Below are 27865 nucleotides of genomic sequence, written 5' to 3'. Positions count from 1 at the left end.
TACTACTGTACAAGAAGGGAAACATCCACGACATTGGCAACTATCGCCCAATCTGCCTATTGTGTGTCATTTACAAGCTGTTCACTCGAGTCATCCTGAATAGGATTGGTAGAACACTAGATGAAGGACAAACATGTGAGCAAGCCGGGTTCCGAAAAGGATTCAGCACCATCGACCATATCCACACGATAACCAAGCTCATTGAGGTTTCTCGGGAGTTCAAGATGCCGCTCTGTCCAACGTTCATTGATTTAAAGAAGGCCTTTGATTCTGTTGAGACGGAAGTGGTCATTGAAGCCCAAACCAATCAGGGCGTTCAAACTCAATACATCAGTACCCTCCATGAGCTGTATTACGGATTCACTACCAGGATATCACCATTCTACAAAGAAGTGATCATCGATGTCAAGAGAGGAGTTCGGCAGGATGATACTATTTCACCGAAACTTTTCAGAGCCACTCTCGAGAACATCATGCGACGACTGGAATGGGAAGGAATGCGAGTGAAGATAGATGGTAGGCAACTACACCACCTCTGCTTTGCTGATGACATCATTCTTAATAACACCAAACATCAGCCAAGTGGCACAAATGCTGACCGACTTTGACCGTGAGTGTGGAAAGGTTGGATTACAGCTGAATCTCACAAAGACAATGTTCATGAGAAACAGTCTCGTTCCTGACGTTCCATTCACTCTCAACAAAACGACCATCTCCGAATGCAACAGTTATGTGTACCTAGGTCGAGAAGTCAACATGACGAATGACCTGGCACCTGAGTTGCGCAGGAGGAAGAGAGTGGCTTGGAACACATTCAAGAGCATCGAAGAAATAACTAAGAGGATGAAGAACCTCCAGCTCCAAGCACATCTCTTTGATTCCACTGTTCTTCCTGCATTAACATATGCCTCAGAGACCTGGGCCCTACGAAAACAGGATGAGAACGCTATTCGGGTCTCTCAAAAAGGAATTGAAAGAGCTATGCCTGGAGTATCATGCTTCGCTCAAATGAGAGAAGGAATCCGGAGTTCCGACCTCCGTCAACACTCAAGAATCAGGGACGCTGTCTCGTTTGCCAAGGTATCGAAAATCAGATGGGCTGGACACGTAATGAGATTCAGAGATGACCACTGGACTAGAGCCATTACCGACTGGATTCCACGGGAGGTCAAAAGATCGCGTGGCCACCTACCTACGAGATGGTCAGACTTGTTTGTCAAGACCCTGAACTATCAGTTTGAGGCTCTTTATATTCCTAGAACGAACAGATGCCATTGGACTACGCTAGCATGCAACAGGGATGAATGGAGACGTTACTGGTGCCCGCTCGAGCAAATTGATGAGTAACGGGATATCAAGTGATTTTTTAAAAAAATTTTTTTTCTGGGAATGATCTTGGGCCACAACCAGCTGTGTTCAGGGCTTACTTCTGGCAGAGATGGGACCTAGATGCATTTGCCAGGGATTGAACCCTGGTTGGTTGCTTGCAAAACAGTACCAGTTATACTATCTCTCTAACATCCTTAGAACCATATTTAACAGAAATTTATTATTTTTGTCCCTGCAGGGCCTCATACGTACAGTACAGATACTCTGCCAGTAAGCCACCTCCCATGTTTGATTTTATTTTATTTATTTTTTTTGGCTTTTTGGGTCACACCTGGCAATACTCAGGGGTTACTCCTGGCTCTGCACTCAGGAATGACTCCTGGCAGTGCATGGGGACCATATGGTTGCTGGGGATTGAACGTCGGCTGCATGCAAGGCAAACACCCTATCTGCTGTGCTACCACTCTGATCCCCAGATTCTTTTTTTTTTTTCATGAGTCTTGGCAGTAGTCTGAGGCATCTTTTTGATTTTCAGTTTACATTTCTGTATGGCAGGTTACAAACATGTAAAAAATTTCTTAGAAAAGATGGGGTGAAAGCTCTTCTCTTACTTGCAGAGGGGGTTGCTTATGTAGTCTTCCATGAAGGTTATTTGCAGGAATGCCAAGTAGTCACAGAGACATTGAGATTCTTTTGACCAAGATTGCTCTCAAGTGGGCTAACTCTTAGCACATGTTAAAAAATAGAATATTACAGTATGATCTTCATGGAGAATCTCTATAAACTCATGTGTCGGTCTCCAATTGAGGAAGCAGGTAGGGATATGAAATATTGAGGAGACAACTCAGCCAAAAAACAAATCGCTAAAACTGATGTTTGTGTGGGCTGGAGTGAGTGTGGAAATGAAAGACGATTGATGGTAGGGATTGCTGAATGCAAGGAGAAACGCGTATGAGAAGATGACAGGAGAGCCAGGGGAAACGGGCTGAGGAAAGCGTAGCCAGGGATGGACATAGCACAACTTGAACATACAGGACTGAGCAGTCAAAGCTACACAGGAAGGACACCCAAGTGTCGGTGATCTCAGGAAAACGCGTGAAGCAGGAGAGAAGAGAACATAAGACAAGGGAGAAATATTTGGTCCAGAGAAAAAGTCCTGCTTCTGACAGGGCATGCTGATAAGGGTGAAGGTCTCCACGTGCGGTCCCCACGTGCAGATCCCCTTGAAAGTGCCGAGAATGAGAACTGGAATGTTTGTTTACCGGAGACAAGTCTGAGTGCTATCAACACTTCACAAGTGATTATTGGTGTCTAATTAGCTCCTTTAGGAAGATTATGCTGGAAAAGAAATATGAGCCTCGATTCTCGGAGGACCCGTTTTTTATTGGAAAAGACCATATACTTAACCCTGGGTAGCTGCATAACGAATGCGTCCTATTGGCTGTGAGTAGAGACAGCTGAGAACATACTCCTTGTGTGTAAATTTTTAATTGACAATTCAGTGCATCTAACATTAAGCCCTTAACTTGGGTCTTGCACAGGAACTCCCCTCAGGGAGTTTTGAGAGATGAGATGGATCAGGTAGCAGCTGAAACTGAGGCCAAGGCAGGTTTGTAAAGGGGTGGGGTCCTTTGGAGTGGGGGTGCAGGAGATGTTTAAGGCTAAATTAGGAGCACCTTAGGAGAAGGTGGAGAATTAGGGAATTGATTGGTGGAGGGATAATCCAGGTCAGTGGGTAACTTGAGGAAAAGTACCCAAGAAATGAAAACAACAGCTGGCTATGATGATAGACAGGGAAGGAGTTTGTCAAACTCACTAAATTTAAGATTTCACAATTTATCATAGGTGGTTTGCTAAGCCTCTTAAACATTGTCTTGTTGCTCAGAACAGCCCTATGAAATAGGACTGTTAATATTTCAGGAACTCTATTTCAGAGAGTTTTGATTTCGTGCCTGCCCCCCACTGCAACCCACCAGCACTGCTTGGGGATAGTGAGTTACAGACATCACTTACTTTGGAGACTTAACAGATAATTGTTATTTTTCTGCTTCATTGCCAGGTCACAAGGCATTAAAAGCATTGTTGAGATCATTGGTTGATCTTCAGGAAGAGTTGCTGTTCCAGTACCCTGACACTAGGTATCTAGTAGATGGAACAAAGCCCAAAGCAGAAAGGTAAGGAGGGAGTAGATATGGTGGAGTTACTTTTCTCCCTTTGCATTTGAATTGTTCCCAGAATTTATGTGTGTCTGTTTAGGGATTAGGTTGGGAGATCTCTGGCTGCTGTTGGAGATGGAAGTGGAAGCCAGGGTGATGTCTTACAGAGCGTCTCTCTAGCTCTGTGAGATGTCTGCTCAGCTCAGGGGAGAGGGCTTGGTTTTGTGTGTTTCGCTTTGTTTTGAACTCCGACTCCAGCTACTACCATCTCTGCTGGCTGGTGGTGATGGTGGTGGTGGTGGTGGTGGAGCGGTGTCACTATGTGGTTGAGGGGACCAGGTAGTGTCAGGAATCTAATGCAGGTCTCGTGAATGCAAAGCCTGTTCTTATATCCCAGCTTGTTCTTATATCCCACATTTTTAATGTTATTGTTTAAAATTTATGAGGTACTTGTGCCCATACCATGGAATCTCTGACTCAAAAGCAGTAATTTTGAAGCACGGACTTTTTTCTTTTTTTTAGAAAACAGCAGAATGAATCTTATTCTTTTGGAAATCATTTCATTTGGTGAAGGTTCTTTCTCTTGTTTGCGCCTGTTGCACATTGCTCTCCCTTGGGAATAGTCTTTGTTCCATTCATTTCTAATGAGTCCACTAGAAGGACAAAAGGAACCCACAGGGCTGGTGCAGTAGTATAGTGGGTAGGGCATTGGCCTTGCCCTGAGTCTATCTGTGGTGATTCCTGCATCCCATATGGTCCCCCAAGCACTGCCAGCAGTGATTTCTGAGTGCAGAGCCAGATGTAAGTCCTGAGCGCCACCAGGTGTCTATCTTCTCCCTCGACCCCCCGCCCCCCAAAAAGAAAGAGGAACTCACATTTATTGAACACCTACTATGTACTGGACCCAGTAGTCCCATGCATGCAGATGAGTGTATTGTTGGAAGGGATCTCCTTTGTTTGTTGTGGTTTAGTGCTTCTGTTATCTTCTCCTTTGAGTTTTTTTACATCCAGATTCTCTTCATTTGGTTTTAATACTACTCAGTTTTTCTGAACAATTGGTTGTGAGGAGACTTATTCCTCTTACTGATTCAGAGACTAAGGTCATACAAATACGGTTATGTCTTTAATTTTTAAAGACCTTTTATAACAGTATAGGCCAGGTTCTAAATGCATTCGTAATAAAATGTTTTTACAATCTTGTTTGTTTTTATAGTTTTCTTACCTTTCAAAAAATATTTCAAAACTATGATTTGTATATTTATTTTAAAAGTTACATGAGCTTTTGTTTAACCTTATTTTTTTTTCATTTTTTATAATTTTATTTATTGAATCACCGTGAGAGCAGTTACAAAGCTTTCGGGTTTAAGTCTTGGTCATACAATGAAACACCTGTACCTTCACAAGTACCCATTCTCCACCCCCCAAAACTCCAGTATTCCCCAATCCCACACCCTCCCCCTACATATGGGGCAGATGATTTCCACATTCCTCTCCCTCTGCTTTGATTACATTCAATATTTTGACTCCAGACCCACCATTATTATTTGGGATTTTACCCCAACTCTCAGATCTGCTGAAAAGGCAACAGTAGACAATTTGTTTTCTATTGCTGGTTATGAATAACCAGCAATGATGTTGTGTGGCTGCAGTAGTGGCTATGCGATTTTGAAATTCCAAAATCTTAACAACTAAGTCTGGAGGGATTTCTGCCAAAACCTTCTGGGTTCTGAGATTTGTTCCTGAGTCTCTTGGATCATAGCCATTAAGCAGCTTGATCAGGAGCCAGAAAGGCCGTTTTTGGGTGGTGACTCGGGGTCTTGTTGGGATGGGGAGGAAAGGGCCGGCTCCACCCCCATCCTGTGTGTCTCGTCACTGTGGGCCCAAACCTGACTGTCCACTGGCGGATGGCAGCCACCAAGCCGCCAAGGGGGATCAGGCGGAGGGACTGCATCCTTTCCCCCTTGGGGTGGCCTGGCAACAGTAACCTACTGCGTGATCCAGATGCATTTCTGCCAAAAGCCGCTGAGTTTCAAGATTTGTTTCTGAGTCTCTGGGATCATGGCCATTAAGCAGCTTGATCAGGAGCCGGAGAGGCCGTTCGTGGGCGGTGACTCGAGGTCTTGTTGGGACGGGGAGGAAAAGGCTGGCTCCACCACCATCCCATGAGGCTCCAAATGTCTTGTCACTGTAGGCACAAACCTGACTGTCCAGTGGCCTCTAGAGGATGGCGGCCAGCAGGCCGCCAGGGGGAACAGGCCAAGGCATGAAACCTGTTCCCACCTGGGGTGGTCCAGCGCCAGTAACCTACTGCAGGGACTGGACGCATTTCTGCCCAAAGCCGTTGGGTTTTGAGATTTGTTTCTGAATCTCAGGGATCATGGCCGTTAAGCAGTTTGATCAGGAACCAGAGAGGCCATGCCTCCAAGTATATAACTGAGCTGGAGGTGGTTTGTGGGTGTGTCTCCCACATACCTAACTTTTGGCCATTTACTTTCTTGGTAAACTTTGCCCCAAGTTTTTGGGGTCTGGCCAAAGGCACAGCAGCAATTTTGGGGTATCTGGAAGTCGGAAGGCGCCATCAGGCTGCTGATGCACTCGCCTCATAGGTACAGATTGACCAGCTGGCAGCACCATGCCCCCTTTGTTTAACCTTATGAGCATGCTTTTTAAGCAGTTGCAGTACACACACACGCAAACACATGCGCGAATGCGCACGCGCACACACACATACACACACACAACTGTTCTCACATCTACGATGTTACATAAAATGTAGCCAGAATAGATTTCATAAGAGCTTGACTTTTTATTTAAGGAGTTTTTATTTTCTCTGGACTTAATGTTCATATTGGTTTTCTAGTGAGGAGGAGATTTCCAGTGAAGATGAACAAGTAGAAGAGAAGAAGAAGCAGAGAAGGTTCCCAGCAAAGAGGAAGCTGGAGATGGAAGATTATCCCAGCTTTATGGCAAAGCGTTTTGCTGACTTTGCAGTCTATAGAAACCGTACACTTCAGAAGTGGCACGACAAAACTAAGCTGGCTTCTGGAAAATTGGGGAAGGCAAGTGTGTGCATGGACATACTTATGTAAGACTGGTTGTGGCAACCAGAAGCAATTTTATAGCATCTAGTAGCAGAATTATAGCTCATTTGCATGGATGATGTCATGCTATATGCTCACCAGAAAAATTGGCAGAAAAATTTACTGAACTACCACTGTGGTTTATACCAACTTAATTTTTAAAATTTATTATTATTATTATCATTGTTATTATTATTATTATTTTGCTTTTTGGGTCACACCCGGCGATGCTCAGGGGTTACTCCTGGTTCTGCACTCAGGAATTACTCCTGGCGTGCTTGGGGACCATCTGGGATGCTGGGAATCAAACCCGGGTCGACCATGTGCAAGGCAAATGCCCTACCTGCTGTGCTATCCAAGTTTATATCAACTTTAACTTGATTACACAATTGTAGAAATTTTGGCCTTGTGTTTTAATATTAGAAATTCTTTGAAAAAATGGATTATAAAGCAGTTTTTAATATAAGGAGCAGAAATTACTTTATGGGTTTAGGAAAGTGATGTAACCTGCTTAAAACTCTTTTTTATTTATTTATTCTCCCAGAGAACAGCTATAGCCACTCACAAACCCAGTCTTTTAACAAAAAGTCTCTCTTGGAAGGAGCATTGTTTATCTGCTGACACAGATAGAAAAATCCTTGTAGCTGCCTTTAGTACAGACTTTCTATATTATCTGACGTTGGTTAATATTGTTGCAGGGTTTTGGTGCTTTTGAACGCTCAATCTTGACTCAGATTGATCATATTTTGATGGACAAAGAAAGATTACTGCGAAGGACACAGACCAAGCGCTCTATCTACCGAGTTCTTGGCAAACCTGATCCAGTAGCACCGCCTGTGCCAGAGAATGTGCCAGGACAGCCGGTAAGAACTCAGTGATGTGGTTATGGAAAGCATTTTCCTGAAGCTCGTTGACTTAAAAATTTGATTCCCATGGCCAGAGAGATAATGCAGGGGTGGGGTTAGGTGCTTGCCTTTTATTCCTCTGACCCCATTTGAATTCCAAGCACCATATATGGTCTCCTGAGTATCCCTTGGGGATCATTCCTGAGCACAGAGCCAGGAATAGCCCCTGAGCACTTCCCCCTCCAAGGAAAGTCCTCCCCCGCTCCAAAAAATATATGATTACCTGCTTGTAGATACTCCGTTTGGTATAAGAAGTTAGTGAAAGATCTGGGGGTGTGGCTTAGTGGTAGAGTGGCCTGCCTTGCAGATGTGAGACCCCAGGTTTAATCCATGGTGCCATTAGAGAAAACGGCAAAGCATTAAGTGAAAGAAAACAGTACATTAGGGCCTGAGAGATAGCTCAGAGGGCTTGAGCACATGCTTTGCTTATGGGAGCCTTGAGTTTGAACCCAGCACTGCTATTTCCCCTAAGCACCGAGTGGGGAGTAGCCCCTAGCACTGGGTATGCCCCCATTTCCCACCAAAAAATGCACCATGTTACTAGATTGTTAAGAAGCTTAGAGTATGTGGGAGGAAAAGGTTCTTTAAAAGTGGTGGGCTGGAGAGATAGTACAGGGATTAGGATATTTGCCTTGCAGTCTGGGTTTAGTTCCAGCGCTGCACTCTGAGATTGCACCACAACCAAAATAGATAAACAAAGGGAACTATTTTCTTTATTGAAAGAGTATAGACAGGGGTCAGAGAGCTTTACTTGAGAGAGGCCCAGGTGGAACTGGGCACTGCCTGGCACTGCCCAGTCCCAAGCACTTCTGGGAGTAGCCAGTGCCAGATGTGGGGCCCCTTCCATGCCCCCCACCCCCAAGAAAGAAACAGGAAAAATTAACCTAATATTTTATTTAAGTGCAAAAGACTTATTTTTTTTTCTTTTTGGATCTCACCCGGCGATGCACAGGGGTTATTCCTGGCTCTGCACTCAGGAATTACTCCTGGCAGTGCTCAGGGGACCATATGGGATGCTGGGAATCGAACCCAGGTCAGCTGCGTGCAAGGAAAATGCCCTACCCACTGTACTATTGCTCCAGCCCCCAAAGACTTTTTTTTTTCTCTTTAAAAGCCAGACGCACATGCTAGGGGAAAGGCAGCTCAGATAGAGGAGGGAGCGCCAAACAAAGGGTGTTGGGAGGATCCTCCCAGGATGGGAGATGCATGCTCAAAGTAGACTATAGACCGAACATGATTGCCACTCAATGCCTCTTTTGCAAACCACAGCACCCAAAAGGAGAGAGAGAACAAAAGGGAATGCTCTGCCACAGAGGCAGGGTGGGATGGGGGGGTTGGGAGGGATGGAGGGTGGGAGGGATACTGGGCTCAGTGGTGGTGGAAAATGGGCACTGGTGGAGGGATGGGATCATTGTATAATTGAAACCCAAGCACAAAAATTTCTAAGTCTACAACTGTACCTCAAGGTGTTTCACTAATAAAAATTTTTTAAAAAAAGTTAAAAAAAAAGAAAAGTAAAATTCTCCCAGTCTGCAAATTCTAGGACCTAAATTTCCCTAAATCTAATGAGTGTTCACAGTCATAACTATCTCTCAGTTATTTTTCTGTTCCCTTGACAATCTCTAGTGGCATGGGGCTAGAGGGCTAGCACAGGGGTAAGGCAAGCACCTTGGTTCGAGCCCACCACCCCATATGGTCCTCCGAGCCTTCTGGTTATGGTCCCTGGGTACAGAGCAAGGTGTAAGCGCGGAGCACTGGCAGGTGTGGTCCAAAAACAAGACAAAAAACAATATAGCATATAACACATCCACAGAAATAAAATATTTAATGAGATGGACATAGGTAATATATAAAATATTTGACTATACATAAAATCAAACTTAACCATGTCAGCTATCTTAGCTACTTTGCTCTATTGTATAGAGACCTACCCACATTTTTCCTGAGGACAAAAGGATTCTGTTGTATGGGGGTACATGCTACCTCTGGTGTATTCAGGCTCTGGATATTTATGTTGCCTCCCATTTTCAAAACAATGGCAGGAACATTACTAAGAACTTACCTTTGTGTTCTTATGTATGGAATAGATTTCTGAAGTGGAAACGCTAAAGAAGATACAGGTTAAATCATAATAGATGCTGCCAAATAGCCTCCAAAACTGGCTGCATAATTACTAATCTCACCATTTGTGTTTTCTAGTACTGAGTATGGCCCATTTTAGAGGTGGGGGGGGGGGAGGTGACAGTTTTCATTGAAATCTATTTAATTAGAATGAGGTTAAACAGGGGCTAGAGCGATAGCACAGCGAGTAGGGCATTTGCCTTGCACACGGCTCACCCGGGTTCGATTCCCAGCATCCCATATGGTCCCCTGAGCACTGCAGGGTTGATTCCTGAGTGCAGAGCCAGGAATAACCCCTGTGTGTCGCCAGGTGTGATTCTAAAAGAAAGAAAAAAAAAGAATGAGGTTAAACATATTTTCACATAATTATTGACTGTGGTTCTTTCCTATTATGCACCTGTTACGTCTGGCTCTGCGTTCAGGGATCACACTTGGTGGGCTCGGGGCACCATATGGGATGCCTCGGATCATAGACGGGTTGGACGCATGCGAGGCCAGTGGCCTACCTGCTGTACTCTTGCTCCTATTCAAGAGCTCTTCACATCTTAAGGAGAACAGTCCTTTGTCAAGGAAGCACTTGCATTACCTTGATGACTTCCCTGGGACCCCTTCTTTCTTCTCCTTGATACAGGAGGTCCTTCCTGAAGCTCCAGCCAATGCTCACCTGAAAGACCTGGATGAAGAAATCTTCGATGATGATGACTTTTATCACCAGGTATGATATTTACACTCTCGATAGAGTCAGACTTGAGCATTTCCAAACTGCTGCTGGCAGAATTCTCTGACCCGTGGATCCCTGGTGTTTAAAGGATAGAGTCAGACTGGGGGTTAGAATTCCTGTTAGTGCTTTAGTTGTGCCTCTGTTGCTTTTCTTTGGCTTGCGTTTTCTGTTTGGAAATGAAAACCAGTACAGCCAGGGCTATTCCTGTCTCTGCTCAGGAGTGACCCCCGGCAGGGCTCGGGGAACCATATCTGGTGCTGGGGATTGAACTGAGGTGAGTTGTCTGCAAGGCAAGTGCCTTCCCTCCTGTACTAGAGAGAGAGTGAATTATCTGTGAAACAGTTTCACCTTCTTTGAGTCAGGTGTTTTTTTTTCTTTCTCATTGGTTTTTGATAACTCTAATAGAAGATCTTCGTATTAATTAGTTGTTTGGTTTCTTACCCCGTTCTTATTAGGTCAGGATATGGAACTAAAAATCTGCTATCCCAGCGTTCCTGAGTTGCACTTCTGGTTCTCTTACCTGTTAAGTTTTTCCAAGTCTTTCTGTGCCTGTTCAAGTTGGTTAAGTGTGTACTGAGATTGTCTGCTTCTAGGATTATAAGCATAGTTAGTGCTTTTAAGATAAAAACAATTGGTAGAGGTTGGAATACGGTTCGGTTCTTAGAATCTCTTCACAGTTGTCCTTCATGTGTTTCCCTAATATTGTTGTCTGATAGCTTGCTGCCTTTTTTAAATGATGCTGACTACTGTTAAGGTAGACTGAACATTTGAGCAATTCTAAAGAACTAAAATAATTTTCCATAATTCCGGGTCTCTTGATAAAATCATTCTTTTTAATGAAATGTGCTTTAGGCAGTACCCTTTCTAGCTCTGGAAAGTCAGGCGCTGGAAACATGCCAATTTTTGTTGAGCTGTTCATCAGGATAAATTTTTTTCCTTTCCTTTTTTTTGGTTTTTGTTTTGGGGCCACACCTGACAGTGCACAGGACTTACTGCTGGCGGGGCTCGATTCCAGGTCAGCTGTGCATGCAAGGAGATCATCATCCCTGACCTGAAAATTTTTTTGTTGGCCACACCCGATTGTACCCAGGGCTTCCCTGCATTCAGGGATCACTCCTGGTGAGCTTGGGGGACCATATGGGTTTCCGGGGGTTGAACCTGGTTCGGCAGCAGGCAAGGCAGGTACCCTAACTGCTGTACCATCACCCTGGCCCTGGCTTCCTCCATTTTTTCATGTCACCTCTTGCAACTGCTTGTTGAAGGTTTAGCTATAACAGCTATACTGTGCGTATGAAGCATGAAGGAAGAAACTGTGAAACCAGTTTCTATGTATGTTCTGTATTGTTTTGTCAGGTTTTGCAGTTAAAAAAAGAAAGACGGGAGATGGTCCCCTGAGCTCACCTGAGTGCAGAGCCTGGTATAACTCCTGAGCAACGCTGGATGTGTGTGTGGTGGTAGTGGGGGTGGAGAGAGAGACACACAGACAGACAGACAAAGAAAGAGGGTAGGAGAGAGAGAGTAGAGAGATGGGTTGGGGAGATAGTTCAGAATGTCAGTGCATGCTTTGTATACAGGAAACCCCGTTTCTTCCTGCCACCCCATCCCCACCCCTGGGTGATGCCCAGCATTTCACAGTCCTCTAGGTATCGCTGTGGGAGTATCTCTTGCACTGCTGGGTGTGATCCAAAACCCAAAACCAAACAAAGACGTTCTGTTAATTTCTGTGTTCAATCTAGTGTCCAATACAGTGATCGCCATAAAATAATGATGAGAGGGTCTAGGAAAGAGGATTGGTGTGGCCTCAGGTGTTCCTAGTCGGAGGTCCTGATTTATTTTATTCTTTTCTTCTCTTATTATATCCATTTGTCAGGAGAGTAGGGAACTCTATTTTGTTCTAGAATGTCTAAGAATGTACCTGATATGGGATATTAATGCTGTATAATCGTGTGAGATCATGGGAGACAATAAAAAATGTTCCAGTCCTCATTAATTGAAGTGTACGTTGTTTGATGGAAAGTGCATCATAAATTAAATAGGCTTAATAAACTGAAATTACTGGAGAGAAGTTGCTTCCACGAGCAATCCTTAGTCTGAAAGAAAAAAAATTTTTTTTTTCACCTGGAGGTCTGTTTAAAAAGAAATAGCATTTACTTGATTGGCCCTTCATCCCAATTAATAATTTTAACTTCGATAAATTCTGATTTCAGAGTTATGACTAGTCACATCTTAGCTTTTCCCCTTGCTGGTTAATTGGGGTGCTGGGGTTAATCTAAATTAAAACTTAAACTAATAGAGGTCAGCAAGGCAGCTGAAACACCTGAGTGAAACAAATGGGCCTGCCAGGCACAACTTTATCTTGGCTGTTTCCCAAGAGGGAAGTGGCAGCAAATTGGAGTTGTTTCAGCCTTCTGTAAAGGTGAATGATGGGTGACACTTGTTAATGCACAGCATCTCCGGAAGCATTCCAGATTGCTTTGCTGCTGTACCAACTGCTGCCGTCCACGCACAGTCAGTAGCAACTGGACCAGTTGCCAACATCTGGCAGCACAGCGAGGAATGGGTGCAAGTGGGGCTTAGAACTGTGCAGGCTTTAATCACTTACCACTCTTTGGCAGCAGGCTACGACAGCTTATCCTAGCCTCGTACATCACAGCCCGACATCTGCCGAGCCGCGAGGCAGCTGCACATTCATTTTCTTTTCTCTTTGCCTCCGATTCCTCTTCTTCCCACTGCCCCCACCCCCCAACCCTCCGCCTCCCTTCGTTCTGCCCCCCTTCCCCCCAACTCCAATATGCTTCTTGGGAGAGATGATCTGTAAAGATTACTGCTTCATTGTGTGCGAGTAATTGTGGTGATGCCAGGCCCTTGACAGACACAACGTAGCACCTGTTCTGCTGACCTGGTTAATTTCTTCTGTTGAGTGGGATTTGCCACAGATTGGAGCTGAAGCCAATTCAATGATAAGGCTAAAGAAAATGGCTGTATGTTTTCTGTCACCTCCCAATTAAATTGGCTTCATAAAGTGCTTTCCTTTATTTGTCAGGGTAGTAAGCCTGAGCTAAGTGTTGCATTCAGAAAATACAATGTATTACAATGGTCCTGGGAGGGGTGTGTGTGTGTGTGTGTGTGTGTGTGTGTGTGTGTGTGTGTGTGTGTGTGTTTCTTTTTTAATGTGGTCATATGGAAGAGCTGTGTGCTGAATATAATACATTTTACCTTTTTAAATTTTTAAGCCATACTTGAAGCCAGATTATTTGGAACAGTGTTTTTTGTAAGGGAGAGATTATAGCCACATTAAGTTTTAATGTTTTATTGTAAGGGTTTAAAAGGCTTACTTGGTTAATTCGGGTGTCAGGAAACTTAGTAAACGCCTCCTATTTAGAAAGATGTTTAGGCTTGCTCTTTCTCTCTCTCCTTCCTGCCACCCCTCTCTCCAGAACACCCCATCTCTCAAACACAGTCTCACACTTCTTTGTTTCTTAATAGACTTTAAGGTAATAAAACATCAATGTATTGTTATTATGTGACACACACATGAGCAAGAAGTACTGAACAGGATCTGAAATAAAAAATGACCATATAATTTTTGAGCTGAAAAGAAGCTTAAAAGAAACTGAGTGCCTCTAGAGAGACACTACAATGGGCAGGGCACATTCCTTCCATGCAGCGCAGCCAACCTGGGTTCAATCCCTGGAACTTTTGTTTCTTAAATATTTTATTCTTGTGCCATGAAAATACTTCTCTATCGTGTTAGTTTTCAGTTTGTAAATAATAAAGTTCATTTTCTTAGAGTTGGAAGAAATACCATGTGGATTAGAAGGTAATTTTTTTTAGAAGACAAGTCGTTTATTGAACTCTTAACAATTCTAATGAAAAATTTGCTTTATATTACTGGTATTTTTTTTTAACCAGTTTAAAAAAATTACTGTATTACTGGTTTACCTGGAAGTTGGAATTGCTGAAAATTTGATGTATATGGGATAGTGAAGATTTTTACAAGAAAACTGTTTGCCTGCTGAGAGCATTGCAGTTTTATTCCCAACTGGAATTAATCTGCTTTTTGCTTACTTCTTGTCAAAACTCATCCCTAAAGACAATTTCAAAAAATATGAAACTTGTAAATGACTATAAAGGATGAGCTGATCAGAATGTTTTCAGTGTCTGTTTTTTGTTTGCATGATCATATATGCTACTTTTTAAAAAATGTGTATTTTGGGAGGCTGGAGAGATTATACAGTGGGTAGGGCACTGCTTTGCATAAAGCTGACTAGTTTCAATCCCATATGAGTACCCCGATCACTGCCAGGAGTGCTGAACCAGAGTAATTTCTGAGTGCAGAGCTATGAGTAACCCTTGAGCGTTGCTAGTTGTGGCCCAAAAACAAAAAGAGTAAAAATATGTGTATTTTTAATTTTATTATCGTTTAGGCAACATGGTTACAGTAATGTTAACTTGCAATTTTTCAAGGTTCTAATCTTTTAAGATATGTAGACATTGTCACCATTTATTTTGTTCATTTTAATTTTTTAATTGAATATCTGTGAGATAGACTATTACAAAGCTGTTTATAATTGGGTTTTAGTTCATGCAATGATCCAGCACCCATCCCTCCACCAGTGTACATTTCCCACTACCAATGTCCCCTGTTTCCTACCACCATCCCCCAACATCCCCATCTCCCACCCCCTGCCTCCCTCTACAGGAGGCACTTTTCTTCTTTCTCTCCTCTCCTTTTCCTTTTGTGCATTATGATTTGCAATATGGTGCTAAGAGGTCATGGTGTTTGTTCGGGGCATTCAGTATTTTTGTCGGGACAGTAGGCTGGAGTAGCTTTTGAGTTGGGTGGCCGCTTTTGGGTATGGATGTGACTTACTGAGGCTTCCAAAAGTACTGGGAGGTGGGGGGAGTAGCCTATCCCGACCCTGAGAAAGTCTGGAGATTTCAGTCACAAAATCTGCATACCTGAATTTTTAGCAGATTATATCTTGGTGAGGTCCGTCCTGAAACGGTGGAATTAGACCAGGGGTATGGTGGCAATTTTGGATTGTGGAAGCAAGCGGCTGCTGGGGGCTCTGCTTGGGTGAACCCTGGCCAGCCCACCCACCTCCGATTTACCTTGGTCTGTTTAGCCATGTGCGAGTCTGGGATTAACTGCAGCTTTTGATCTCTTTTGAGATTCATTTATGGATCTCTGAAGTAAGGCTGGTAGTAGTGTCCAGGGTGGTGCTGAGAGTTGGTTTGTGGGGGTGACTGCAGTGCTTCCAGGAGTATTGGGAAATGGGGGGAAGTAGCCCTTCTCAACTCTGAGAAAGCCTGGAGATTTCAGCCACAAAACTCAAATACCCACATTTTCAGCAGATTATATCTTGGTGAGGTCCATCCTGAGACAGTGGAGTTAGGAGGGGGGTATGGTGGCAATTTTGGATTATGGAAGCAAGCAGCTGCCAGGGGCTCTGCTTGGGCGGGCACCAGCCTAACCCACCCCCCTCTGAGTTACCCCTGTATGTTCAGCCATGTGTGGGCCCAAGATTAAGTGTGACTTTTGATCTCTTAAGAAAGACTTCTGGGTCTCTGAAATAAGGTCAATAAATGAGCTTGTATAGCTGAGCCAGAGGTGGTTTGTGGGTGTAGATACCACATACATAACTTTTGGCCATTTAAATTCTTGACCCCAATTTCTTGGGGTCTAGTCAAAGGCACAGTGGTGATTTTGGGGTATCAGGAAGCCTGAAGGCACCATTAAGATGCTGATGCACTCACCCTGCAGGTACCTGCTGGCGGCACCATACCCTTAGACGTTGTTACTGTTTAAAATTGTAATTTTGGGGACCGGAGCAATAGCACAGCGGGTAGGGCGTTTGCCTTGCACACAGCCAACCCAGGTTCGATTCCCAGCATCCCATATGGTCCCCTGAGCACCGCCAGGGTTAATTCTTGAGCGCAGAGCCAGGAGTAACCCTTGTGCATTGCCGGGTGTGACCCAAAAAGCCAAATAAATAAATAAATAAAATTTTAATTTTGTTTTGATTTTTTTTAAAAAAAGTAAGTAAGTAAAGGCCCTCCCGTTGATCATCGATTTGCTCGAGCGGGCCCAGTAACGTCTCCATTGGAGACTTTGTTGTTACTGTGTCTGACATATCGAATACATCACGGGGAGCTTGCCAGGCTCTGCCGTGCGGGCGAGATACTCTCGGTAGCTTGCCGAGCTCTCTGAGAGGGGCAGAGGAATCGAACTTGAATCGGCCATGCTGGCTGCCTGCAAGGCAAACGCCCTACCACTGTGCTATCGCTCCAGCCCTAAACATTACATTTTTTTTGAAAATAACCAAAAATTTATCTCTAATATTTTTGATATTTGAAATTGTTCTTTAAGTTCTTAAAAAACTGAGTAAGCGGAACTGGAGAGATAGTATAGTAGGAAGGGTGCTGGCCTTGCTCGTGGCTAACCCTGGTTCAGTTCCTGGCACCCCATATGGCCCACTAAGCCCTGCCAGGAATGATCCCTGAGCACAGAGCCAGAGGTAAGCCCTGAATACTGCCAAGTGTGACCCCAAAACAAAAAGCTAAGGAAAAAATTAACATTTTTTCTTTTTGGTGGTGATGTGGACTTGGGAGAAGCCACACTTGGCATGGCTCAGAGCTTACTGTTGTGAGGGGATCACATGTGATGCCAGAAATTGAACCTAGGTCAGCCACACAAGGCAAGTGCTTTACAAGTACCATTGCTCTATTCTTAAGGAAGTACTGACATTTCGTGAATACCAGTTATGTGTCAGTTCCTGAAATAAGAAGATAGGTTTTTTAGTTTTTGTTTTTCACTGGAGAGATTTCTTTGTGGGGTTTTTTTTGTTTTTTGTTTTTTTTTTTTTTTTTTTTTTGCTTTTTGGGTCACACACACCTGGTGATGCTCAGGGGTTATTCCTGGCTCTGCACTTAGGAATTACTCCTGGCTATACATATGAGATGCCGGGGATGGAACCCAGGTTGGCCACGTGCAAGGCAAATACCTTACCTGCTGAACTGTTACTCCAGCCCCTGGATTCTTGACATAGATCTATAATCCTCAGCATAGCCGCATAGTGAGATATGGATGGCATTTTTTCAGTAAACTTTATGAAGTGATTGGTTTTAATTCTTTTTATATCCCAGACCTCAGACTAGTTTCTTGTCACCTCATAAGGTATTTTGTTCAGAAAGGACTAATTGAGCTCAGGTATTGACAGATCAATACCTGGATTTCTAAGGGTTCATTAAGATTTCCTCTATTGCTTCTAGTTCTGTTTAGTTTTGATCTGCTTTATTCTGTCACTTTGAATTTAACCAGGAATGTCTAGAGGAAGACATAATAGGTTTTGCTCTTTTGATGACCACATTGATGTGTTAAATTTCTCCTTTATTTGCCACCAGGACATGTCTATAACTGACCTTGCCACACGGTGGCCTTTTGTATCCAAGACATTTGATAATGCTATAAACAAGTGTAATTACTAATCCAGTGAACTATTAAAAGTCAATAATGTTAAGAAATAGAGGAGAGGCAGGCTTTCTGACAAGATGGTTTACCTTAATTAAATCGGTGGGTGATTAATATGGACAGATCCTGGTGGGTGGCTTTCCTTGTTTGCATTTAGATCTTAGACATCTCAGACCAGCCTACTGTTAATGACAGTGCACTATTGCTGTGGTTATATTTATCTTCCCAGTGGTTCAGTTGATAACCTAATTTAAAGTTTGACTTGAAAGGCAGGAGCAAATAATACAGAAGCTAAGACACTTGCCTGGCATGCATCAGACCAGGTTCAATCCCAGGCACCCCAAATGGTGCCAGAATTGATCCCTGAGCGAAGAGCCAGGAGGAAGTCCTGAGCACAGCCAGATCTGACTCGAAAACCCAAAATAAAATAAAAATCTATAAAAACTGATGTGAACCTGCTGCCTTTACTTGGAGAACAGCTACTTGCTGTTCACAGTGGGTATTTCATTTTATTTTAAATTGCTGTATGAGATGTGGATAGTATTTTCTTAAATGTTTGATAAACTTATAAGATAAAAGTTAAAGAATGTATTATTAGTCAGTGCTAATAAAATTTTCAAGAAAAAAACAAGTCTGGTGAACTTGTTGACACACAGACCTTTATGATCATCTTTAAGAGGACATGTGTTTGGAATGTATAAATTTTAAGAGGACATGTATTTGAAATATATAAGTTTTAAGAATAAAATAGTTGAGAGAATAAAATAGCACAGAGTTGGTTGGTTAGATTTATTGAGGCATAGTAAAGATGTTTAAAAATAAACAATTTTTTAAAAAGCTACTCCAAACCAAATCCCAGTGTTGAGTTAAACCAGTTTTAATCATTATAAGATTGATTATTTTGTGAATCATGTGTAAGACCTTTATTTGAGATACAGTCTAATTTCTTTTGATTGGGGGTGGAGGGTGCATACCCAGCAGTGCTCAGGGCTTACTCCTGGCTGCACTGTGCTCAGGGATCACTCCTGGTGGGGTTCAGGGACCATATGTGGTACCAGGGATTAACTCAGGGTCAGCTGCATGCAAGGCCTTACCCATTGTGTTATCTCTTCGGTGCTAAAACAGTATTTTTGTATGAAACCAGCTAGGGCAGATATAAGAATGGGTATTAAATAATTGAAGAAACATTTTAAACACAAGCAGTACTTTGGGAATTACTATGCAGATACATGGCCAAAATTGTCTATTCTCTGTGTATTAGCCCACTGTTATTTAGCTGAGTTTTAAATATTGGATGCTAGCAGTATTTTAGCAGCGACAAATGAGATGGACTTTCTTAAAGAAGTGACGAAAACTGGGCTAGAGCAATAGCCTAGTAGTTTATAATGCCTGCCTTACAAGCATATAATCTTGAGTTCGAATGCCTGATGCCACCACATGCACAGAGCACAATCTTGGCATCTCTGGTGTCTGATCCCTGCTGCTTCAGGCCATTTCCAGTCCTATTGCAACTAGGTGTGTGTAAGAACCACAGACCCAAAAAGAAAAAAAAGAGGGAGGGGCTGGAGCGATAGCACAGCGGGTAGGGCGTTTGCCTTGCACGCGGCCAACCCGGGTTCGATTCCCAGCATCCCATGTGGTCCCTGAGCATCGCCGGGAGTAGTTACTGGGTGCGGAGCCAGGAATAACCTCTGTGCATTGCCAGGTATGGCCCAAAAAGCAAAAAACAAAACAAAACCCAAAAAAAAAAAACCCTAGAGAATTCTGGTTTTTTTAACCCATAGTGAGCAACACTGTGAAAAAAGACAGGCAAACATAGCCAGGAAGAGCAGCTCCCTCTGAGCTGAGGGAGAATGAGCGTGATCCTTGGGGGGCACCGTAGTTCAGTGTGCTGGCACTGACACCTGATGTTCAACCCTGGTGAGCATCACAGCCCCAGGTCCACATGACAGCAGCATCAAAAACAGTAAATGGAAAGAGGCAAGGAGAAGAAATGAAAAAAAATGTTTTTAATTGGGCTGGACCAGGAGTAACTCCTGAGCATTGCTGGGTATGACTGCACTCCCTACCCCCCCCCCCAAAAAAAATCATGCTGGAGAGCTAGTTCAAGGATAATGCACTTTCCTTACATGTGGCTGACCTAGGTTCGGTCCCCAGCACTGCATGTAATCCCCAAAGCCCCACTAGACATGATTCTTAAGCTCAGAGCCAGAAGTGAGCCCTGAACCCTGTGAGATGTGACCCCAGAATAGAAAAATAAAGCAAAACAAAATAAATAGGAAAATCAGGGGCTTGGGAGGTAACTCAGTGGGCTGAAGTACATGTTTTGCATGTGGATGGATTCAACCCTTGTATCACATGTCCCTCTGAGCAGGGTCAGGATAGCCTCTGAGTTCTGCTGGGTGTGGTGTAATGCCACCCCCCACCCCCACCCCCACACACAATGAAAGGGGAAATCTACCTGTTCACTAAAGTGGCATGATTGCTTGTCTTTAAATCATATTTAATGTAAAGTTTCTCTAAAGAAAATTACAGGGACAGTGATTTACTATAGAAAGGGAGATTTAAGAACCATCTTTAAACATTGTTTTCTTTGGGGTCAGAGAGATAAGTCATTTCCCTTGAGTGCAGATAACCTGGATTCAATCTCTAACACTTGTTATGGTCCCTGAACCCTCCAGAAATGAAAGACCAATAAAATGGGAGAAAATATTTGCAAGTTATATTTGGCGTGGTTAGAACATATAAAGATTTCATGGGGTTTCAAAGTAATAGTACGGTGGATAGGGCTTAACCTTGCACATGGCCAACCTGGGTTCTATCCCTGGCAACCTATATGAGCACCACCAGGAGTAATTCCTGAGTGCAGAGCCAAAAGTAGCTCCTGAGCACTGCCATGTGTGACCCCCCCCCAAAAAAAAAGAAATAAAGAACTCTTAAGATTCAGTAACAACAAATAACCTGATTTAAAATGGCACAGGATCTGAGTAAGAGATTCTCTAGAGAGAATATTTAAATGAACAGTAAGCACAGGAAAAGATCATTAGACTTTAAGGAAATGCAAAGCCAGAAACCACAATGAATACCATTTTATATCACCAGGATGCCTATAATTAGAAAAACAGATAAGTGCTGGTAAGCATATGGAAAACTTGAAACCTTATGTTTTTCTGGTAGAAATAGAAATTGGTGCAACTGCTGTGAAAATGGTTCCTCAACACATTAAGCATAGAGTTACCAAATGATCTTCGGTTTCACTGTAAGATTATGTGTCCAGGAGAAATGAAGGCATATGCTCACACCAAAACTCGTACAAAAACATGAAGAGCATTGTTCAAAAAGTAACAACCCAGATATCCCTCCATCCATTAAGGGATGGTATATATATCTATCCAATAAAATATTTAACCATAGAAGAAAATTAAGTACTGTATTTTCTAGAGGATGTTGAATCTTGAAAACATTTTGCTAAGCAAAAAAAATGTTACTCACAAGACTATATATGATTCCATTTATATAAAACATTTTGATCAGGCACATTTAGAGAGACAAAAACTAGATCAGAGGTTGTCTGCAGTTTGGGGTGTTACTGACATTCATGAAAATATTCGAAAATTGACTGTGAGGAGAGTTGGGTAACTGAATATACAAAGTCATTGAATCATGCAATAAAAAAATTGATGAATTGCACAACATACAAATTAGGTCTGAAGAAAGTTTTAAAGAAGGGAGTGACTTTGTCAGATGCTCTACTCAGACCAAGCATTGATTTTTTTTTTTAGCAATTACTGGTTACCTGGACAGAAATTCTTTTGGTCGAGTGATGGTGTGGGTTCAAGAGAGAATGGAAGGAGAGAAGTGAAAATTATGGGTGTAGATCATTCTAGAGGAAATGTGCTGTAAAAGGAACAGAGAAATGTGACGCAGCTGGAAGGGAAGATGGAGCCCTGGAAGAGGTCTTTGTTTCTTTTGAAGGTTTACTTTGTATGCTGTTTGCAGCCCAGAAACAGTCCAGCAGTGAGGCGAAAATGGATGTTGCATGCACACAGGGAGGGTTTGGTCTAGTGGAATGTTTATCCATCACAATATGTAGGCACAGTTGCCTGGAGATATTCTCATCTGAGGGCTTCTATTCTGAATTAGGAAGCCAAGAGAGGATCAGGAAGACGGCTTAAAGGGCTGGAATATGTGCTCTGTATGCACAAGTCCCAGGTTGGAACCGCAGTGGCTCCCAAATACTGTGCCGGAAGTAGCCCCTGAACTTGTCAAGTGTGTTCCCCAAAACAAAAACAAAGACAGAACAAATGAAAAGAAGTCAAGAGAGAAGCTGTAGCAGGAGTTGGAGACTGGTAAGAGGAGAAGAGATAGCAGTGTTAAGAGATAAGAGATGCTGAAGAGTGACTGGACAGGGAACTAGCAGAAATCTTAGGTAGCACTGAAGATCTGAATAAGCTTGGTTATGATTTAGAGAGAGGCTGTTTACATTGTCTTGTAACCGTGTCAGCCTCATGGAGGTACGTGCTGAAATAGCTTGGGGTTTTGCCAAAGATATGTAGGGATATAGTTGTGAAGTCTTGAAATTAAGGAGTTGAGAAAACTCATAGTTTATGGTTGGTTTGTTTTGGTGAGTTTGGCAGACTACTGTAGTGGTAACACAACACCTGATGTGAATGTTTATGAGTTAATCATAGGTGATTTTTTTATTAATTAATTATTAACTAATCATAGGTGAATTTGCCTCAGTGGGAATAGTTATCTGTTTCATTGTAAAAATATTAATGTCTTCAGGGGTTGCTGCCCCCAGATTGTCTTGGGACAATTTATACACATATACATACACACACACACACACACACACACACACACACACATATATATAAAATTACCTTCTTAAGGTCCTTGGAGTTTTGGATTTCAAGGTATCAGTTCTTTATTTATTTATTTGGGGTGGATTTTCAGTCCACATATAGCTACTTCTGACTCTGTGCTCAGTGGTCACTCCCAGTGATGCTCCAAGGACCATATGTATTTCTGGGAATTGAACCGGGATTGCCTACAGGCAGTACAAATGCTGTCAACCACTTTACTAAAAATCTCTCCAGCCAAGGATTCCCAAGGGCTTGTGACTGTGCATGACAAGATGCAAGGGAGTGAAGGATGTATACCGGGAAGGATAATCTGGTGGGCTTTTGGATTGCGTGTACTGAGTAAGGAAGGAAGTGAACATGGGAAGAATGGAGGGGTTCTGGAAAGGTGGCAGGATCAATAGGGTATTGATCTCATGGCGCTGAAAAGTTATTTGGAGTCTAAACACTAGAGGAAAAAGAAGTGCTAGATAGAGGGAGAGCTTTGTTCCGGCCAGAATTCACTCTTTATAGGACGTAACTCTAGAGTATATGTTAGTGCTACCTTCTTAGTTTCTTACTAGGGAGTCCTTGCTGGTAAAATTTGTAGTTCTGAGTGACTTCATACACACACTCTCAGTAAAAATGATATATCGCCTGGTGTCATTAAAAGAAACACTGCCAAAGAATGCCTAGAGAAAGCCAGTAATTGAGCTGGTGTCCCAAAGGATGTATAACCACTCTTCCCACCATTTTTGTAGATAGATGGGGAAGAAAAAGAAGATAGACATCAGGACGTCTGTCTGGTGACTAAGGGGCAGAATAGTGGAAATAGGATGGATTAGAAGGAATGACTTAAGTCACTTCTTGTGAAGTTGTTCCCTCCCCCCCCCCCCCACACCGCCCCATTTGAAGGGAACAGAAAGGAAAAGCACCCTGAGCACCGCCAGGTGTAGTTCCTGAGTGCATGAGCCAAGAGTAACCCCTGTGCATTGCCGGGTGTGACCCAAAAAGTGGAAAAAAAAAAAACCAAAAAAGAAGTTTCCTTGGTTTTTGAATTGCTCAGTTCTTACTGTGTTTCACATGTCAGGACCTAATACTAATAACGATTCACTTACACTTCTAGCTAATAATTAGATGTTGCAAGACATTGTTTATCATGTCTAAAGGAATATGTAGAGTCTGATGAGAACATTTTCTGTTTTGACCAATACATTTTAACTCAAATGGCCAACTCCAGTGAAATATTATGGCCTTTGAAATATTTTAGAACTTGGGCTGAGGAAACAGTGTTACTTTATTCAGCAAATGAATTTATCATCTCTGCCAGATCACCAGCTCTAACTCTGGAGAGGCGGCCTGATGAAATGCTGAGTCAGAAAGTGGAAAAACTAATCAAATCCTTAAAATCCAAGGGCAGTGAGGCAGTTAGGCTGATTTTTTTCCCACTGGTAGCCTCTAGCCAGACATTTTCTTATTTTAGTAACTAAAGATGGAATATTAGTGTTTTTTTGGGGGGGGAGGATGGGGAGTTATCTGTTTGATTGGTTCATTTTTAGACCATACCTGGCAATGCTTATGGTTTACTCCTGGCTCTGGACTCAGAAATCACACTGTTGGTGCTCAGGGGGCCAAATGGGATGCTGTGAGTTGAATCTGAGTTGACTACGTGCAAAGCAAGGCCCCCTACCTGCTGTCCTAGCTCTCTGGCCCCAATTATTAATGTTAATTTTAAGATACCTCATGTTCACATGTCTCGATCTCCCTTTATCCTTATAAATGCCATATTTGTTGTTTCAGAAGTTGGATGCTTCTCATCCTTGATTGTAAGATCTAGTTCCCAAACTCATTTGGCCTTTTGCCCCCTTTTCAGAAAGGCATTTCACTCATGCCCCTCTGAAATCCACCTTTGAGTGAATGAACATAATGTGCCTCACCCCTGTCTGCAATCAGGAGACGGTTGTTCAGTCCCTGACACTGTATGTTTCCCCATGCATGGGGTGACCCCAACCCCAGGCTCTGCTAGGCCCCAAAGAAAAGCATTGGGGGTGGGGGCATGTCATAGAATATTTGGCAGCAGTAAAAGTTTTCTGAATGTATAGCAACCAAAAATTAATTGAGAATCAACCATTTTATGAATCCGGTGTTTCTTTTTGACCGCGCCTGCTCTTCTTGCCTCATGGCAGAAGGCATTAGTACAAGGCAGAGTGCAGGGTTCTGTAGAAGTTGAGCCTAGGAGGTGAGGCTTTGAGTCAGATCATGTCCTGTCCTCAAGACACATACTGCCAGGGAAAGGAGATGGCATCAACATGAGCAATTTCAGGTTGGCATGCTTGGGTGAGGGGGTGCTAAGAAAATCTGAGGAGGGAGGAATTCCCCAGATGCACAACACTGCAGGGAGTGGAGCTGGCCTTTGACCCTGGTCTTCAGGCTGTAGGAATTTAGATAAAATGACATGGAAGGGTTCTGGACTGGAGAGGCGACCGAGGTTATGTGATCAGAGAATGTAAAGGGAATTGCTGTCAGTCATTCAGATAGAACAAATGAGAAGGGAGAAGATCACTCGCTTCCTTTTTATCCTGAGTTCATTTGGGAAAAAGTCCTACAACAAACAGGATACGTTTCAGAAATGGACTTCCATGTTTTTGTGAGTTGTCTGTGCTTTTCACATGTTCCTCTTTTCATCTTTTCGCCTCAGTTTATATCTTGTCTACTGTTAAAAATCTGTAGAAAAGAAAATTGAATTGTACCTGTTCATTGTGGGTAGCTTTGATGTTTTAGATATGGAAGGTGCTGAATTTTTTTTTTATACTGCACGTGGATTGGGGGTTACTAGATCTGATTTGTCAGCATTTCTGTTTATCAATTATGGTTTGCTCAAGTGCTTTACCTTTATTTTTGTTTTACTTTCTCTTCTCTCGTGGGCCATATCCAGTGGCATTTGGGGGCTGTTCCTCAGGTGGTGCTAGCAGGGGCCTGGGGGGGGGCAGCATGGACTTCGGGGAATTAGCTTGGCACTCCCACATTGGGCTATCTCCGAGCCCCTAAATCCCTAAATGCCTTACTTTGGGGGTTCCCAGGTCAACTTTATGAGATACAGTGATTACCACTTTAGGAATGAGGGAACTGAGTCTCAGATAAGTAACCCGTCCCCAGCTGTGCAGCTAGTAAGATGATAGTTGGGATTTTAAGCCCATGCATGTCGCACTGTATAGCTGTGGTGTTAGTTTGGAAGCTACTTGCATTCACATTGAGCTGTGTAGCACATACATCCACATAATTTAAATCCAGAAGCATCAGATCTTAGAAACTAGGACATGGAAACCTTAGACTGGAGTTTGACAAAATGATTCCATAGACAAACTATATTGAAATTAATTCAGATCCTTGCTACAAAGATGTCAAGCCAGTGAAAGGATCAACTCAGAGCATCGGCAGAAAGGGTCAGGGTCTGGTGGCTGTTTGGAAAAATCACCTCTAAGTCAGACCTTTATCTCTTCCCTTTCTTTTCCTATGAAAACTTGACATTTTTCCTTCTTGAAGTGAAAGCCAGAGGGAGGATTGGTTGGCATTATTAAAAGCAAAAGAATGAGAAGGCTTTTAAAATGTTAAAATTCATTTGGATTAAACTTTTTTTTTTTTGAACTTAAATTAGTCAGTTCTTAAGGGGCCCTAGATAGGACTCATGAGAAGGAGAATACTGTTTAGGGAAGAGATATTGCTGGTAATTATAGTGACAAAAGCAAATAGGTTGCTTAAATAATTGGTGGTGCTCTGGATTAGCATCAGTGTATTTTAATATTCTTTAAATTTAAAAGCAATGGAAAGGGGTTTATATTAAAACGTTTATATTTTTCTCTGAGAAATTTTTCTCCTCTGAATGTTCATTGAACTCCTTCAAGGGGCCAGTGTAAGTGATAGAACAGCGCCCTGTTAAGTATACTCTTTCCTCTCTCTGAAGTATGCGGGTGGCGAGCAGAGGAATAGGCCTATGAAAAATACATAATGTAAGTTTAATACAGCAAAGAGGTGTTGTTAAGGAAGGGGTGCAGGCTCGCTCTTCAAGCCCGTGTTCTCCCTTGAACACGTACCTCGCTTGCTTGTCTCTGCGTGTCCTTGCTGGCTCATTTCCACTCTGGAGAAGCCTGTGCTCTCTCTTGAACACGTTTCCCCTTCTCTCTCCTCTCACATCTTCCTAAGCAAGTTTTGTTCAATAAAATCCACCTTGTTCCCAAACAGGGGGAGGGGTGCAATATGAAAGATTTCCCTGAAGAAGTAATGATTATGGTGAGATTTAACCAGTGAATAGGGGGTGTAAGCAGGCTGCAGTTGGAGAGAAGCTCATTCCAGGCCATGCGTGTGCAAAAAGGGCTCTTGGTCGGAATGTGTCAGTGCATGGTGGGTCTGGAGCACAAAGGTGGAAGGGTGGGCTGGAGAGGTAGCTGAGGGGTCAGATGGGGGCAGTGCTTTCCTCTGTGATATTTGTATGGTAAAAATATTACTCTGACTATATTGAGAGGAAAATGCAAGAGGGGAAAAAATAAATATAGAAAATCATTTGACAAACCCAAGTGTGATCATGTCTGTTTTGTTCTTCAGGGCTTTCTCAGGGTACTCGGAGGTCTCCACATTTTGTTAGCCGACTACCCACTTTTCAGGACAAAAATGACTCAGTCCCCCTTGGAAACCTGCCCTCTTGAAATGAACAAAGAGAAAGTGCCTCCTCATTGCACCCGAGGCTAGTACTGTACCCACTCTATTGTTCAGTTCCCCCAGGGGTTGGTATTGCCCACTTGGGGAAAATGTGCCATCAGTGAATATTTATGGAATGGATAAGGTGACAGTGACCAATACTAGGGGATATGAAGTAAAGATGGGAGAAATGGATAGGTCATGAATTAGTGAATCACATATAAGACTTGGAGAGAGGGGCTGGAGTGATAGTACAGTGCGTACCAGCCTTGCATGGGGCTGACCCCGGTTTGGTCCCCAGCAGCACATATGGTCCCCCGAGCCCTGCCAGGAGTGTTCCCTGAGTACCATCGGGAGTGGCCTCCCTGGGCGCACCTCCTCTATCCCCTCCCCAACCCCCCCAAAAAAAAGACTTGGAAAGAGATTAAATATTGAGGGTAAGGGGAAAAAAAATCACAGCTATTTTTAAACCATTGAAGCCTTGCAGTCTTTCTGATTATTTAGAGCCTTGGGAGAACTAACCAAACACCACAGTCAAAACAG

At 43.0% G+C, this 27865-nt stretch overlaps 1 protein-coding gene across 1 annotated transcript in view; it reads left to right on the top strand.

Moving 5' to 3' along the window:
* Window positions 1-27865, top strand: part of AATF (apoptosis antagonizing transcription factor) — a 119054-nt gene that overhangs the window by 37983 nt on the left and 53206 nt on the right. The window contains exons 5-8 of the mRNA XM_056127228.1: window positions 3389-3503; window positions 6346-6544; window positions 7264-7428; window positions 10223-10306. Coding sequence (XP_055983203.1) covers window positions 3389-3503; window positions 6346-6544; window positions 7264-7428; window positions 10223-10306 — 563 coding nt within the window. The remainder of the gene's footprint in view (window positions 1-3388; window positions 3504-6345; window positions 6545-7263; window positions 7429-10222; window positions 10307-27865) is intronic.

The sequence above is a fragment of the Sorex fumeus genome, unplaced genomic scaffold (assembly GCF_029834395.1).
Source record: "Sorex fumeus unplaced genomic scaffold, SorFum_2.1 ptg000063l, whole genome shotgun sequence".
Taxonomy (NCBI): Eukaryota; Metazoa; Chordata; class Mammalia; order Eulipotyphla; family Soricidae; genus Sorex; species Sorex fumeus.
This window is presented reverse-complemented; position numbering and strand designations above follow the sequence as displayed.